The following is an 18,458-nucleotide window of genomic DNA, read 5'->3' on the forward strand; positions in this document are numbered from 1 at the left end:
GGTTTGTTTTGGGGTGTTGTTTGGGCTTAAGTTTGTTATTGGTAAATTTTGTTGTTAAGCTTGTTAAATTTATTTCAAATTTTAGATTTTTTATAGCCTTTAAAAAGATCAATAATATTGTTGAGAGGGCAAAGTGCAAATTTATTGAAACAAATTGCTAAAATTAATACACAAACACACACACACACACATATATATATATACACTAAAAAAAAATTGAAAAAATTTAGGGGGGGCCATTGCCCCCCGTAGTCAACTAGTACCATCACTGTATGTTAAGAACATATAGAATATATAATTCAACAATGGAATTTTCAAAATATGAATTCTATAACAAGTTAATGGGTGGTGTAACATTACTTAGAGTACTAGGTGTAACTTGACAATTTTATGGATAAATAAAGTATGTTGGAGTATTTTTTGAGTTTGGCTTACCTCAGTACTTTTTAAAAATGAACTTCTTTTTATTTTAATGAGAAACTGCCACATCATCCACTAACTAAATAAAATGTGGGGATTAAAACTCACTACCACTAATTATTGTATATTTAAAACAAAATGGCATGTCTAGTTAAAAAAGTACTAGAGATAAGTTAAACTCGTACTTTTTTAAGGGAGGCAGCATATAAAAATAAGGGTTTTTTTTACTATTACTAAATTGTTGAGGACTATAAAGAAAATTTTGGAGACATTTTTTAAGGGGATCCCCTCGGTTTCCCGTGGTTCTTCCCATTGGTACCATTATTAACAATATTGTTTGTCTCAACGAAAAAATATTTTGAGGGAAAATATTCTTGAAAAAATAACTTATTTTCTAGTGATATTGTTGTAACTACTAAAATTGAAAATTATCATGAACGCATTCTTTATCATTTGATGGTGGTGGTAGTGGTGTGGCAATGGGATCTTCGTGATGACAAAGGAGGTGGTGTAGTGGTAGTGTAGCGGCAATAGAGTTGGCGGTGGATAGTATTATGGTGTCAGTGTTGATGTTGTTATTAGTGATGGCAACATCAATATTGGTAATTCTGGTAGCGGTGATGATGTTGATAGCATAAATAATTGGAAAGATTGAGGGCATAAGAAATGATGAAAAATGTTTTCTACGCCTTTTGGGTTGTTTTTGGTTGACTTTGAAGCACATTTCTTATTAATTAATATATTTTTTTGTCAAAACAAATACAGTAAAAAGTAGAAATACCAATCAATTAGTACTAAAACAAAATGGTACTTCTTTCGCTCTCACAATTATTAGTCAAGTCCAAAACTCAAGGTGATCCCAATTCCTAACTCCCTCTAGCTTATCCAATGGGGCATATGGCCAGTGGCAGCCAGCCTTTTTTTTTTTTTTTTTTTTAAAGTTTAAATCCCAGACAAATTTTCTTATTTTCTTATTATATTAAAGTGAAAACTGAAAGAAAGTTCAATCAAAAATCCAAATTTGATTTTAATTGCATTCTATTTTTATGCCAAGTGTCCTAATTGTCCTCTAATTTGATGTCAAGTGTCTTTATTTTTTAAATTGGCTTTAATTTTTTTCTAAGTGACATTTATGTCTAATTTTGTGTCAAATATTTTTAATGTAAATATTATATATATATATATATATATATATATTCAATTATAATTATTATACTTAACACTTTGAATTTGTAATACTAATAACATATTTAAAACTATTTTAAGTAACTTATAACCCATTTTGTTTAAGTCCTATTTGAAACCACTTTCAATCCATTTAAAACTAATCCAAATTTTCTTAACAAAACTTATTATTACTTCAAAAATAAAATTTCAGTGAAAATTTTACCACATCCTAAATATCGATTGTTCATATCTTATTTGAAAATATAAACATGAAATAATTTGATTACATCACAATAAAAAAATAAAGTTAAGAAATAAAAAAATATAAATTTTCTCCAAAAATAAAACAACATAGAATGAACAATTAGCATACTCCACCAAAAATATTCTTACAAGGTTTTTTTAAGAGTTGACAAAAATATGAAAATGATCATCAATAATATTCAAATTAGGTAGATATATTAAAATGTATCTAATTAGGTTTATTATTAAATGTCTCCATGTGTCTACATCGAACTACAAGCTAGGTTACATTTAGGGTCCGTTTGGTTAGGAGGATGGAAAAATGAGAGGATAGAAAATAGAAGGAGGATAGAAAAGTTTTTAGTTTCCCTCATTTGTGTTTGGTTGAGAGGGTGGAAAAGTGGAGAGATGGAAAATTTTTTGATTTGGTTGAAAATAAGGTTTGTATAAATTTACCATCATGTCCCTCTTAAATAAAACAAAAAGTAATACATTATACTTTTTTTAAAAATTTGTGTATAGATGAAAGTAGACATTTCAAAAAATAGCATAAGAAATCATCTAAAAGTGTATTCTTATTAAAATTAAAATTAAGAAAAAAAAAAAAAAAAAAAGGAAAAGAAGAAGAACCCACCACCTACAAAACCAAAGAAAGAAAAAAGAAACAAAAACAAAAACAAAATGCCAACGTTACAAAGAAAAAGTCAAAAAATATTTTTTGTCCAAATATTTTTTTCACATTTCATTCCAATTTTCTCTCCAATTTGGAGAGATTGTATTTTGAAGGGGGAGAAGAGAAAACTTGTGGGCTCCACCACTTTTCTCTCCCCCTCCCCCTCCCCCTCTTAACCAAATAGTAAAAAATGCCATTTTTCATCCTATTTTCTTCTTCCTATTTTTCATCCTCTCTGTTTTCACCCCAACTAAACATACCCTTAAGGGGGAAAATTTTCCTATTAACAAGAAAAGGTTGGATATAAATTATATTGACCACGACCAAAGGAAAGGAAACAAAGGTGACATCGCGTTGCTAAAAGGCACACAAACAAAGAAATACAAATAGCCCAAACACCTACCTACCAACAAAACTTGCTACACGAATATTATACTATACCCCACTCCTCCTAAAATTTCTTCAGAGTTGCTGAATTGAAGAGCCAAGTTTATACCAAGTCAATTTCAGCCTGTATAAGAGTAAGTATTTCGAAATGTCGAATCCTATGATCAATAATAATCTAACACACCCGTTTTATGCAGCAGAGCCAAAGGGTGCACATGATACCACCTACTGTTAGATCAGTAATTAGCTTCTATGACCATTCTATGAAACAGGCACACAAGATACTGTCTCCTATCAAATATCAATAAGAAAGTTCAATGACATAACTTTTGAGTCACAACTCTAATATGGTTGAATGTGAAAAAATGGTGATGTGTCATGGGTCCACTTGAAAGTGATAAATAATCATTACAATATACCATTTTAGAATTGTGACAAAAGTTGTGATCATAAAATAAATAGTAAATATCAATTATTCATTCAAGAAGACTAATTTTTGTCCATCTACAAATTGTAACATAGAAGATTACCCTCTTAAAAGTAGCCAAAGTGTTACCTCTTAAAGCTTGCAGCAACTATTTACGTTACTCAGAATTGAGATTGACATATTCACGTTATATTCTGATTAGACTATATTTGAAGTTCTGTTATGTACACCTATGGTAAAAAAAAAGCAAAGGAAAGAATAGTGATCCCTATTCCCTATTTGAAGCAAGAATTCAAAACCGAAATTGGCTAATTGGCCTATACAGTTACCATCCAATATAATATCAACTACAACATCCTCTTGCTTACCAGCAATTTTTTTTTCCCCAAAGGGAAGCATATTTTCATCTTGAATAAATTACAAGACATTCCTATGACGCAATTTAATGCCAAGATTAGCAAATGCTATGTAATATCTAATTATGTTTAGGATATCATTGATCCATTCGCATGATGTCATGAGTCATGTCACATTCTAGTGAAATATAAAAAATAAAAATAAAATAGATGAGTGGTTGGATTATTTTATCAATAATTATGGGATGAGGTAGGAGAAAGTATCTTCGTACATGAGTTCACACCTATGCAACTCACCAACATAGAGCAAGCACATAAGATAATTTTCAACGAAATAGGGGCTCAACAAACAAGTTTGAGTGCTGCTTGCGGCAAATTCCATATTTCCTAATTTTATTTTGTTTTTTCTTATTTTTACCTGCATTATATTGTGTAAATTTAAGAAAATTCTTAAAATCATCCAAATATATTATTTAATCAAATTACATAACTCATTAAATAGGTTAGTAAATAGGTTATGTGACTAAAAATTACGTGTGAATAGTTTTATCAGTGAGTTGAAAGAAAAAACCATTTTTATCTTGATTAACCGACATTCACCTACACAAGGCTAGATTGTTTTTAGCATGCACTTCTACTATTTCAAAACTCGCCTTTCATTCGATAAGCCCCATCATTTGCTGGTGGAAAAAGTATATTATATTTCTGATATATGTAATTTCTGATCCCACATTGTGTTTGACAGGGCACTAATATATTCAATTGGTATCCATCATTCACCATTTTAATATTTTCAGTATTTCCTCAACTTATGCTTAAATGCATTTGAAAAGTTTATATTGCCTTTTTAATCCAAATGACATGACACTGAATAATATTCCATTCATGAGAGAGAGAGAGAGAGAACACAAAATAAGGGTCCACAAAAGGGTTTTTTTTTTTCGTATTTGCATAATAAAAATTATTAAATTATCTATAGGAAACCCCAAAAGCCTTATGTATTGGGTATATCCCTTTTAAAGAGATATCAAATGCAGGAACCTGTATCAAAAAAAAATGCAGGAACCGACATGCACAATGATATAATTAGCATTAGCACACCTGTCTGAGCCTGGTGTGCTAATGCTAATTATATCATTGTGCATAACCATCACCTCTGTCAATTTCAAGAATAGCGCACAAAAGGGCTCCACCAAAACCGAACAGCTGAGGCGAGAAGATATGAGGTAAAAAAAAAAGTGGGTGGGGGAAACAAAGCATAGAACAAAAACTTTCTTTTGCCAAGATTATCTGACAATTGATGATTCTATATACACTACAATACAAGAGATATGTAAAGGCAGATACCCAGAAATTAATTGGACGGAACAAAATGATTCTAAAAAAGAAAAAATAATTTAAAAAAAAATATAGAGGAAGGGCCGAGAAGGAAGGAAAGAAGTACCAAAAAGAAAATGTGTTCACTTCAAAATCATCATAATTACCGATGCAAAATGTGTGAATGGCATTCCCTCCCTCCATCCCTCCCTCCCATTTGCTAAGTTTGGGAAGATGGTGACAGAGCTCCCTCTGATCTGCGTCCAGCATAGCCAGAAACTGATGACTTGTCTGACCCACGAACATTGTACTTCTCATACACCTTTTCACGGTTCTCCGACCACCAAGTCTCAGCTTGGTGCTCTCCAAATCTTCTTCGGCTGCAGATGCATTTACTTTATCAGATTGCAATGATAAAATTACCAAAATGGAAAATTTTACTCGACATCTCAAACGAAAGGAAATGGTAGATCTCATAACCATTATATGCACCATATTTGGGGTTGGGAGATATTAATGCAGAAGAGTCGCCAAAATAAACTCATTCTCAACCACCTAAGGGGAATAATATCGAGACTTTTTGCTAGTGACACTAAGTCTGATATTAACTTATTCTTCTAATACTTGACCACATTAATCCTAATAATAAAGCCCAAATACCTGAAGCGAACTCGTTTGAGATCTCTAGTTCCATCTCGCAGGGCCACAAGAGTTATATATACACCAGGCTCATACTGTTCTATCCGTTCTGCCTCAACTTGATTGCTGTTAACAGGCAGCGCAGAATTTTTAGATCTCATACCATTCTCGCCATCTTGGAAAGACCCAGAATCCTTGCCATCAACTGCCTCTAACACACTGCTGACACTTTGCTGAACCCCTCCACCATTTGGCAGCCTCACATCGGGATTTTCATCAGTCCCATTGGCGGTCATAAGCACCTGGTTTTGGTGGTATATGTTAGTTTCATCAGTTCCAGGCAGATCTCTAGGTGAAGGAGTTGGTCCCTGAGTTCCGTTTATTAAATCAGAGTCAATTCCTGTGGAAGTCAACAAAGAACTGCTGCTTGAATCAGATCTCAAATGGCGCTCTCCATGTGTTTCAGGATAGTGCATTCCATTTGGCTCTAGACCATTTGGTAAGTAAGCAGGCCTCATGCTCTCAGGGTCATAAACACCAGGAGGTAACCTCTCAGCCAGATCTTTAATCTGGAACACAGTGGAAGGATGGTCAATAGAAATAAGTAGTAGTTTTTCCATTTACTTAATAAATAAAAAACCCACTGAAAGGGCTTGGAGATGGGGAAGAAAAGCAGAGATGATCAGGAACATATACTCAGAAATGTTTAGGCTTGCAAAGAAACCTTGTTAACTCATTTTAAAATCCATAGCAGAAGAACAAAATGCTGTTTTAAACCATTTCATCCAAATTCCTTTTCAATTTCATGAAGAGTAATTCAAACTAAACTGAAGGGTTGGTCATGCAAGAACTGCTTTTTCTGATGGGGCGTTTGGATGGCAAGATTTTGGCACGTGGATTTGGATTTGGATTTGGGTGATTAAAATCCAACTACTTTGTTTTGATAGTTTAAAAAGGTCAAGGATTTGGATTTGGATTTGGCCAAATCTACCAAGGATTTTGGAACCTTGAAATCCTTGGATTTGAAATAACATCTAACCCCATGGAATTCTAAATCAAATCCATTGATTTAAAATCCAAATCCAAATCCAAATCCAAATCCAAATTCAAGTATCCAAACACAACCAGAAAATTCAGTTCAATATTACTATGTTACAGGAAAATTCTCTAAGAGTGCATAACGCTCTACCAAAAATACAGCTTATATTGAAGATAAACAAACAAGTATATAAACCAGAAAATAACCTGTGAAGCAAGTGCCTTTATAACTTCTTTTGCAGCCTTGGATTTAGCAGATTCCTCTGCAGCTAGTGCCATAGTTTCTTGAACCTTTTTTGCTGACTTCTGAAGCTCTAGTTCTTGAAGTTCACATCTCTGCCTTAGGCTCTCCACCTAACCAGATTCATAGTCATCAACATAGGCTATTCAAATTAATATTATACAGCTTCAACAACAGAACCCCCACACCCTGTACTCAAAAGATATATAAAATGACAGAGAAACCTGTGGAACTTAACATTACCTGCGCACGTAACTTTAGCACTTCTTGATTCAATAGTTCATTTGTTTTCTTCAAACTATCAGTGATACTTTTGGAGAAGGAAAGTCCCGATGTTGTAGGAATAGGCGTAGCAGAACGAGGGGGGCTAGGTCTCCTTGAGAAAGGAGACACAGACCTAGAACTCACTCCAGATGGCGTGAGAGCTGGTCTGGGAGCTGCTCGTCGCAGGTCAACAGCACTAGACAAAACAACATCTCTCAGCTGCAGCAAAGAAGGTGCTTGAGAGGAGCGAACTAGGGAGAATGTATCAGCCTTCTTTCCTTGCTTGGCTGCTTTGCTATCTAACTGCTTTATTAAATCCATATTAGAAGGCACCGACTTGGACAATCTTATATCAGCTTTATCTAACCTATCCCTGTTTTCACCTGACAGGCGAGGTACAGCATTCTTCCGGTTATTATCTCTAGCTTCTGACACCTTGTTCAACTTTGCATAACAAGCATCACAAACACGATATGGCTTGTTGGGATTAGGAGACAGTGCTGCTCTTAATGCTTTTCTAGAACTGCAAGAATGGCAGTGCACAAGGCCACAATTATAGCAGTTGTGCCTCTTTCTAGTAAACCCAAAAGCCTGTCTACAAGAAGAGCACTGTGACTGCTCAGCACCAGAAACCCATTTATGAAGACATATAGCTGCTGTGTAGTTTGAACCACAAGCAATATATTTTACATGTCTGTCCTTCAAAGCCTCAACCAGAGTCGGTGTTTTTTTATCTTCAACATCTCCATGGCCCAACCTCCCATTAGCACCCTTCCCCCACGTATAAACTTCATTCTTAGAAGTTAATACTGCCACATGATATGCACCACAGGCAATTTCTTCAACAGATTCACCAACAAGCTTGTCCTCCACCGAGCAAGGTAGCTTTCCATCAGAATGGGGATTCCCAAGCTGACCATAAACAGTACTGCCCATTGTAAAAACATGTCCTGATGTGGTCAAGCCAATGGTTAAACTGTGCCCACAAGCAATTTTATGAAAATTGTAATCAATGAGTGCTGGCACACATGTAGGTTTTAGCCGAGCCTCCTTGTCCCCATGACCAAGACGATTTTTATCTCCATCACCCCAAGTAAACAATTTACCAGATGAAAAACTTGCGCTAGACTGTGTCACAATAACCTCCACCACTGCAGCAGTATGCCACACCCCACATGCAACAGCAATTGTCTTCAAACCTGAGAGAGATTCTACTTCTCTTGGGTAAGAAATGCTTTCCCTATCTCCATGGCCCAAGACACCAAATGTTCCATCACCAAATGTAAAGAGCTGTCCTGTTGATGTTACCAAGGCAGTATGCCATGGACCACAAGTAACTGAAGCAACTTGAAGTCCCTCAAGAGGACCAGAGATTCTCTTGGGTATCCAATGACTGACATCAGTGCCATGTCCAAGAAGCCCAGCATTATGCGTACCATCTCCCCATGTATAAAGTTCCCCATTCATTGTAACTGCACAAGTATGGAACTCCCCACAGGCCACAAAATCAACAGTGGTAGCTGTCAAAGATTCAACTAGACGAGGTTGACTAACATCATTTCCAACACCATGGCCAAGCCGTCCTCCAGACTCTTCACCCCATGTAAAAAGTTCACCTTGCCTTGTGACCAGGGCCACATGCCTGACCCCACAGGCTATATAATGTACATCCAAAACTACATTGGACTCTAGTGGCCTGGGGAGAAGCACATCTGCCCTTGGAGTCAAATAACTAGCATTTCTGTCAGCCCCAACCTTGACAACATTATCACAAATAACTTCACCCCATATATACACGTCGCCTAAAGCATCACAATCATCCGGTGCAGAGCCATGACTAGAAGTGCTGGGGGCACTAGAAACACTAACTCGAAAAGCATCCGAACCAGACCCTTTTACTTGCATATTTGTCTCGTCTGATGCATGTGATCTTTCAGAACGCACAGAATTGTCAGGCAGAAAGCTCTTAGGAGAAGTGTTAGTGTTCAAAGTGGCAGAAATCTCAGGTGAGCTAATATCTCGAGAAGCACTAAGTGAACTGTCGCTTGCACTATTTGATGTCAAGTCTCCACTGTCCTGAAAACAATTCAGCAAAAGACATGATATGTAGCTGACCATATAACAGAAAAATTCATATATTATGTTAAGCAACTTAATCGTATCAATAATCATTTGTGTTTGTGATATGAGAAAACACACTACCTAAGCCTTTTAAAAGTTAAGAACCAAGGCAAATCAATCAATATCAATATATATATATATATATATATATATAAGCGGAGACCTCGTGTGGGAGAGTATTAAGTTCTATAAATAAAAAAATAAAAATAAAAAGAATAATTAGGTTTTTAAATTAGAAAATTAATTAAATATTTTCCAATTTACACAAATACTATTACAATATGTTCATATTCTAAATTATATTAATCTTAGAAATTTATATTTTCCCATTTTCTAATGACATGTAAATAAATAAAAGCTTATTCCTCAAATATTATAATACTTAGTGTCCGTTTGGGAACAGCTTATTTAACTGAAACTGAAAACTTTTTGCTTAAAGTACAGTAGATAAAGCTAAAAGATAGCTCAAATAGTACAGTGGGACCCATGAATAGTACCAAAAAATGCAATGAGACTCATGAATAGTACCAAAAATAAGCTAAATGGTAAAAAAAGCTAGTTTTTTAAGTCAATGCCAAACGCACACTTAATAAGTATTATAAATTGGTTGTATAAATAATTACTTAAGCCAAGTGGTAGTTTATCATGGTATTAGAGCGGCTGATCTTGAGTTCAAACCATGTCTCCACTCTACCTTCCATTAACAAGTTAATAATCTCACATGTTTGGCCCCACTTATTAAGGGGGGTCTAGACCAACATATGAGGAGGAGTATTAGAATAATGGTTGAATAATTAAAATCATTCTTTCCTAATAGCTTAAACTTTTGGGATAAGTAAAAGTTTATCATGAAAAACAAAAGCTTGAAATATGTTTTATAGGTCCCAAGACAAAAACTCCCAGATTATTATCCTTCGAAACTACATACCACTAACTATAAAAACAACAGTCTTTGCCCTTACAGAGAAAGAGGGGAAACTCTTAATTAAAAAGGGCTGAGCAAGAAGTTGTTTAATCTAAAGATTAATTCACAGGAATAATGCTCTCACATTTTAACATTGCCCCAATGCAATGGCATACTCTTTATGTTTATGGGATCATACTGCAAAAGGATGGACAAAGTAAATGAAAAACTTAAACATAAGGAGTTCCCAACTAGAAAGACTTACATCAAGGTAGAGGCCTCCATCAGTCCGTCCATCAATTTTGGAGCGCCCACCTTGACCAGAGGATATTAATGTTTTGAGGCCAGCAATCCACACGTCTGCCTCAACTTTATCTTTGCAAATCTGGAAAATGCAACGTATAATAATCGAACTTAAAGTAAAATAGAAGATTTACAGAATTACAATGTAATTTTTGAGTGAACTTCGAAATTTCATCACTGACCAGATCAAGGGACCGCTTTCCGTTGTTATATATAAGAGAAAAGGATAAATAGTCCTTTTCAGGACGCAGATACCGTTGAAAAACAGCCTGGAAGTGAATTAGGAAAACAAATTAGAAGATTTTTATTTAGAAGATTTAAATACTAAAAACTTAGAAGTTTTTTTTTTCTAAGCAAACTTAGAAGTTAATCATGTAGCATATGGTAGATAGCATAATTAAGCATAAGAGTAATATGAAATGGAAACACAGATATCTCACTGTTCTTTGTCCAGGAATAATTCTTGAGACACAAGCTAACTTCAAACTTCTTTCTCCACTACTTGAAATCCAAATTAAAGATGATTCATCCTGACATTTTTAGATGTAACAGTAAGTAGAAAATAAAAGGAATTTAAACAAGCGGAAAAGCTGTGTGTTTCACATGAGCACAATAAGATCACAGATCATGAGATTTGAAAAGCCAACAAAGAAGCAATTAATTCAAATACATACGCTACATGATGAGATTTACATTCATCAGAACAATAAACACAGAGTAATATACATCTCCACTACTTGAGCCACAAGTATTAACAACACTTAAAACTCAGGGCATTATCTATTATCTCATATAATGAAGAGGCATATTTTTAGTTAATCCAACCTGCATCTGATATTAAAGTAAGAATAAAGACATGTCCTTTTAGGACCTATGAGTTTGACCATATTTTGCCCCAACAAACCTAAAATTGCAGTAAACAACACACTCACAAATATTTGTATAAAGCTGAAATATGGCATAGAAAATTGGGAACTGCCCATATGGTACCCTCTGAATTTTTCATCCAATTTATGGCTGGGAAACCAGAAATTTTTTCATATTTTCCAACCGCCCACACACATAGCTAATATAACCTTGTGACCAAACACAACCAACTTAGATAAGACTCTACAAGTGATGATCTGCAAACTGTCACAAACAAGACACTGTATGATAAAAGAAAGTAGTCCCTAGTGGCAACTGAAACAGCTTGATTTTAAGTACAGAATTTTTTTTTTATAAGTACAGAATTACTAACTTCAACTTTGTTAACAAAAGAATTATGTGATAGTTCCGTTAAACCAGCTGTTGAATTATCATAACTATGAGGAATTCAAATCTCCAAGAACCTTATATGAACATAACCAGTGTAACCAAAGGCGAGCCGAGCACTAGCCTAGGGCCCAGGCAAGGCAAGGCGCCTTTAGTGAGGCGCTTGCCTTTAGAGCCTAGGCAAGCAGGGCAATCGCCTTTTTCCATTAAAAAGGCGCTAAGGTGAGAGCCTCAGGTTTTTTTTTTTTTTTTAATTAATAGAAGGTTGTTGTAAAACCTATCATTAGATTATTAATTTTAAAGAAGCATGTTATAAAACCTATTGTTAGATAAATTAATTTACAAGAGTTTGTTGTAAAACTTGTTGTTAGATTAATTAATTTCTAGTAGAAGCTTGTTGTAAAACCTATTGTTAGAATAACTGATAGAGCCTAAGCCATCTTAATCCTATTTTGAAATCATTTGATAGACCTAATTTTTCATGCAACACATTTAAAAACACTTTATGATAATATTTCAACGCACTAGATACATATGATTTAAGTTGTATATGTATAATAAATATATTTAGAATTTGGAGCCTCACTTTACTTGGGCTAGTGCCTTTTTGTCACCTCACGCCTTGGGCAATACAAGGCCTTGGTGCCTTAAGGTTTCCTTTCGCTTTTGACTACCATGACCATAACATCAAGTTATAGAGGGCTAGGAAGCAATAGATTATTGGACACTTATATAGTGAGCCATACCATCTACTCTATGGAAAACTTTGAATCAACGTTCTTGTTATTGAGTCAAATTATACTTGTCTACCTCTGATTGTATTTCAAATGATTTATCTACTTGTAAAGTTTGAAGTTGAGTTCACATGGAGGTTCAAGAGTTCAACCAGTTTCCATGCTTTTAATTAATGTATTTTACAAAAAATTACAGCTGAAGGTATTGTTAACTAATCCTCACTAGCATTGTCTTGTCTTGGAAGAAAAGGTCATTCTCTAAAAAAAAAACCACTACTATTTCTAATTATCAAAAAAAGACCCACTACTATTTCTAAGAAACTAGTAACTAATCATATTCACTACTACCCTAGTAGACCAAGAACTGGGGCACTCGATCTGAGATGTGACACACTCAGTTTCAAAGGCTATGACAAGTTCTTCTTACAATGAGCTCTAGTGAACTCTCCAATTATACTTAAATTTTTAACACTGATAGATGCACAGTTCATACCATTTCATATAAAGATTTTTCAGACCAAATCTCACAGAAAAAGCTCATCATGCCAGTCAAAATTGTACAGCCTCTTTTGTTGACTGAGTAATAGTGACATAATGCCATCAATTTTGACCCTTGCACGCATTTAGATGTGATCAAATTTAAGCTAAAAATTCATCAATTTTGACTGAGTCTTCTAGTGACACCCTATATAAGGATATGGAGCACACAGTGTTACTTGTTCACCGTCATCCATTTAGAGGGAGAGCTTATGAGAAGGAAAATGAGGGAGCAGGCAACAACTTTTTATTGTATAGCTAAAACATAACTTAGATACTTGTCTGTATAAAATATCCTGCGATACATATCACAGTTCCAGCTCTATCGTTAAATATGAGACAGACAATGAGGGTGCAGGTAACAACTTTTTGTTATTTAGCTAAAACATAGCTTAAATACTTGTCCGTATAAAATATCCTATGATACATATCACAGTTACAGCTCTATTGTTAATATTTCCAAAGTGAAGATCCAACAACATCGTCTTTATTAACAAAATTATATAAATTTACTTGAATTATTTTGGACAAATAATGATATTAATTGACTTGATGTTACATCAATTTAGTTGTTTTTTTGGTCAACATCTGAGCACTTTCAAAGTTAGAACAATTTTCTAACCACCAAAATCTTAAAGCGGAGGCTAGAGAAATGAACTTACATTTGACAATCTAAATGGACAAAACTTAGGCTTTCCCTTACGACCATATTTAAGCAGTTGAGCACCCTTCTTCAAAGCAATCAATGCCTGCATGAGGTAAAAGCATACTCAAAACAGTGCAAAAGAAACCTTTGGCATGCAAACTTTGTACACTGAAAATTTTAGGAACAGAGGAATATACAGTGTCTTTCTAAATAATATTAGTAACCACAGATTCTATGAAGTTTCATAGGGAACATAAATCAAAGTACTACCCAATAATTTAAGTTTTTATAGAAACATAAATATAAGTGCACAAATTAGAAAATATGAGCCTGAGGAACATCAAACTTTCTGTTTTCTTTTTTATCTTCTATGCAGCAAGGGATCAACAACATTTGCATCGGCTTGGCAAGTTCTCTTCTTGTTTAAGTTAAATTGAATGCATCAGGAGGGATAATAAGAGCATGGTAAATATTTTGATTTATCATTCAAGCCTTTGAAGGGGGGGAAATAACAATAGTCTTCTCACAATGTGGGACAGTATAATTCCAAACACAAACTCTGCCACTTTTACAGTGAACATTATTTGGAATGGAGTAGTTGCTAGATATCTTCACATGAAGGTTCCTGAGAGACAAATCTTATAACTCACTCTTCCTGAGAATTGAGAAAGGCAGGCAATGATAGAAAAGGGTACTGGTTTTACGATATACCCTGAACAGCTACATTTTATAAAATAATCCCCTGCACTATTCATTTCTACATAATGCAGGTAAAAAGTAACAACTCAACTTCACAACATAAATTTTTATTTAAATTAGAAAATTCTAAACGAGAATTATCTATGAGCGTAAAACAGCATATGCTGCTAACAATCAGCAAAAATATTATTGCAAGCAGCAACAAACTATAATCAAAACAACCTTTGGTTCACAACAAGATCCTTAACATTTTTACTAAAAAGAAATTTTCTGCTTAAATATGCTAGGATAAGCTTGAAAATTGTTTCATCATCTCTGAATTCAGCCTTATGCCACCTTTAATATATCTCAATCCACAAATGATAAATATGAGCCATCCATGCCAGCTCAACCACAGTATCAGAGAAACTTTTACAATTGAGATAATTCACTGCCCATTTTATTTCGGTATCCCAGCTTGCAAGTCTTTTAGCAATAGAACAAAGTGTGAGCAATCTTACCCATATTCAATATGAAAAACTGCATTGATAAAAAAGATGGTCCCTTGATTCCATACATCTTCTACTGACCAGTACAACTCCGGCTAAATTATCTAACCTTCGTAGAAAACTTAGGATATGTTTGGTACACTATAATAGAGCCTATAATGAAATGCTTGTTTATGTGGAATGACTATTCAATCTTTTGGTTGGATATTTAGTACATGGAATAATTATTCATTAGGAATAGCTATAAATTAAAACATATAATAACTTTAGAAATTATTATAGTTCCTAAACTACAAACTATATCCATGTGCATAATAATTATAAAATTATTATGATTCCAAAAAATACATATTTTTCATTTTAATCCTATTTCACAACCATAAATATTAATAGGAATATTTATTCCATTACATCACATTTTATTCCCAGTAATAATTAGATTCAGTGTACCAAATGTGCCCTTATTTTGAAACGCCAACCATGCAATAAACCCATGCTTAGGAAACATCCATATCTAGTTTCCACCAATTCACTCCTAAGGTGAATTTGATAGTGATAAATTACCACTTTTGGGACATTTGGTACTTTATCATGATATTAGAGTAGGTAGTTATTAGTTCGAACTTTGTTTCGAGTTGCCTCCCATTTAAAATTTAAAAATTCCACATGTTGATCTCCACTTATTAAGGAGGACTATGGGCTCACTCCTCATTTCCAAACCGGTTAAGCTTTTGTGACTATCAGTAATTTATCAAATAGCATATACCACATACTGTTTCCAAATTCTAGCTTTACCAATTGAGGTCCTTTCTGGGTGTACAGTTTTCTCTAATATTTGCTAGTTCCTTAAAAAAGAAACCCACTTATATGTGTCCACAATTCCAATATTACAAAAATAAATGAATTAAATAGGCAAAGGTACGAAATTCTGTAAAGACAAAATTGGTCTGCGGTTGCATGCCACAACACTATTATTTGCAAACAAAAATTAGCACTAAATCATAAAATTAAATAAAATGCGCAGTTTGGTTATAACAAGTAGGCAATGGGTTTTTTTTTTTTTTTTTTTTTCAAAGATTATTACATTTTTTGAATCTTAAAATTTTCATTAAGCCTCCGAAAAACTCTACCTAATCTTTCTATCTCATCCCGAAAAATATGGGAATTTAAAGCAAAGCAAAAAAAAAAAATTAAAAACGAAAACAATAAATAAATTTTTTTTTTTTTTTTTAAAAAAAAAAGAAACAGAGAGAGGACCTGGTCGATGTCACGGTGTGCATTCCCGTAGCTAACAAGATCGGCCATTCCATGTGAGAGAATTACGAAAATGCCACCACCACCCTCTCCGATCGCAGTATGGAGCTCCGGTCATCATAGAGAACCCCTGCCTTTTCTTCCGTATAATACCATCAACTCTCCCCACACCTCTGCTCACGCAGATCCAACCCCTTCCTTTCCTTTCCTTTCCTTTCACTCTCTTCCTTCCTCCATTGACATTGACATTCCCTCTTCCCCTTACTCTAAACCACTACTTCAAACTTCAACTTCTTCACCTCTCTTTGCTTCCACTGCTCTCAAGCAATTTTTCACTATCACCGCTTTCTCAAATTCCGCCGGAAAAAACTCGGAGGAAAACCGGACGAACCGGACAGAAGAGACACAGTAGAGAGGGAAAAAAAAAAAAGAGAAAGAGAAATCTCTGAAAAAGAGAAAGAGAGAAGCGAGAGAGAAAATCGAGGAGTCTGTAAAAGTACAAAGAGTCAAAGATGAGGAAAAAAATTTTAAAAAGAAAAAACCAAAAAAGAAAAGAATAATAAAAATACGAATAAAGCGTGAAAACGCCTGAGATTGAAAAGATATATATGAGAGGACATTTTTTTATTTATTTTTTTATACTAAAATATAAATTAAAAAAATATATTACTATTTATTATTAATTAACATTAACGCAAATTAAATTGGAGATTGCTAGTAATAATACTCATTTTTAGAGGAGGTATGCACGTTGCCTTTTGAGAATTACTAGCTATTTTCAAAAAAAAAAAAAGAGAATTACTAGCTACCATTCCAGCCAATTGCAACCGTCCACGTGTATGTATACTATTATATTTATATTGTTTTATTCTTGTTTCATGTAACATATAAGTTTTTTTTTTTTGTTTTTTCATGTAACATATAAGTTAATCAATATTCTTAGATTGTTATTGGAATTACTAAAAGTTTTATTTATTTAAAATATATATATATAAATGGTATCTCTAGAGCATAACGCTTTGGCTCTTCCCAATTTTAGTTACAATCTATATCAAACATTAGTCATACATATAATCTAATGTGAATAGTCCAATATTATTTTATTTTATATTCTTTGTCACAATTGGTATTTACACGTTAACTAAAGTCTGTAGCAAAATAACAAATATAAAGGCATGATCTATGTATTAATTACAAACTATATGATTTCTTAATGATCAAATTTTCAATAAAAAAATGCAAATTACAATATAAATAAATATAATTTGTTTGATAGTCATCTTGGCTCAAATAAATATAATTTGTTTGATAGTCATCTTGGCTCTTTCGATTGTTGCAAGGGAAAAGTAAAAAGGTAAATTTAATTTAGTTACAGTGAACAATTGTTGTCTTGTTGAACAATAGTATTAATACGTGAGTTGTTACCGTTTACCAACGGCATGTCACAAAGTCACGAGTCCCAACTAGTTGAATTTAAAGCGTGTTAATTCTCCAAAAAAAAAAAGGAATATGACTAATTCTAGTAAATGACGAAAATGGGGCTCGTATAAGGATCAGTTGACGTGCGTTGCGAGGAGAAGCGGTGGGTGTCTACTTGGAATTTTTCGCAAACCCAAAGCGACTTTGAATTTTGATTGCTCTATGTTGTTTCAAGGTAAGCTAATGAATATGACTAATTCTAGAAGACACGCTCAATTATCAATTTAATCACTTCTTAATTTGTGCGATCACGAGCGATTGATATTTTCTATCCATATGAATATATTATTTTCCATCGACTACTCTTTATAAGTGACAAAAAGTGATGTTAATAATGAATTTAAATAAGAACTATAATTATGAGTGATGGATATTTTATGTCCATATGAATTTATTATTTTTCATCAATTACTCTATAAATGTGTTCGTAAGTGGCAAAAAATGATGTTAGTAATGAGTTTAAATAAGAATCAATAATAATTTTTCGTTTAAATTTTGTTGTGAAATTATTGTAAAATTGTTGTGGCGCATACCACTATTAAAAAAAAGTGGTAGTGGTTTTGGGTAATTGGAGTGGAGTGGAAAACAGATATTGTGCCGGTTGTGACGCTAAGTGAGAATCAGATTTTGAAGCCAACCGAGGAGAATGTAGGACTTGGGTGAAACCAGTGCGCGACTCTTCTCAAATTAGGCAGCTTTATAAATATATATTGTAGCATAAAATCTAGGGATATCAGTCCGAATCCGAACTATTATTTCGGTTGATCTACATGTCTTATATTGGAATCCTATCCTATTCTTTTGGGCCTTTGGCATCACCAACCAACTCCCCCATCTTTTAGAAGTTATTTCTGTTTGCATGTGCCT

General features: G+C 33.8%; 1 protein-coding gene across 1 annotated transcript; it reads right to left on the minus strand.

The window, feature by feature from the left end:
- Nucleotides 1-4,932: 4,932 nt before the first annotated feature.
- LOC126713041 (PH, RCC1 and FYVE domains-containing protein 1) lies at nucleotides 4,933-16,635 on the minus strand. Its single transcript, XM_050412684.1, has 9 exons — nucleotides 16,116-16,635; nucleotides 13,688-13,774; nucleotides 10,941-11,030; nucleotides 10,683-10,769; nucleotides 10,463-10,582; nucleotides 7,152-9,248; nucleotides 6,875-7,021; nucleotides 5,651-6,198; nucleotides 4,933-5,370 (listed from the first exon to the last, which is right to left on the minus strand). The coding sequence occupies exons 1-9, from the start codon at nucleotides 16,161-16,163 to the stop codon at nucleotides 5,211-5,213; spliced, it is 3,384 nt and encodes a 1,127-aa protein (XP_050268641.1). The 5' UTR covers nucleotides 16,164-16,635; the 3' UTR covers nucleotides 4,933-5,210.
- Between the last annotated feature and the right edge of the window lie 1,823 nt (nucleotides 16,636-18,458).

This window comes from Quercus robur, chromosome 2 (genome assembly GCF_932294415.1).
Source record: "Quercus robur chromosome 2, dhQueRobu3.1, whole genome shotgun sequence".
Taxonomy (NCBI): Eukaryota; Viridiplantae; Streptophyta; class Magnoliopsida; order Fagales; family Fagaceae; genus Quercus; species Quercus robur.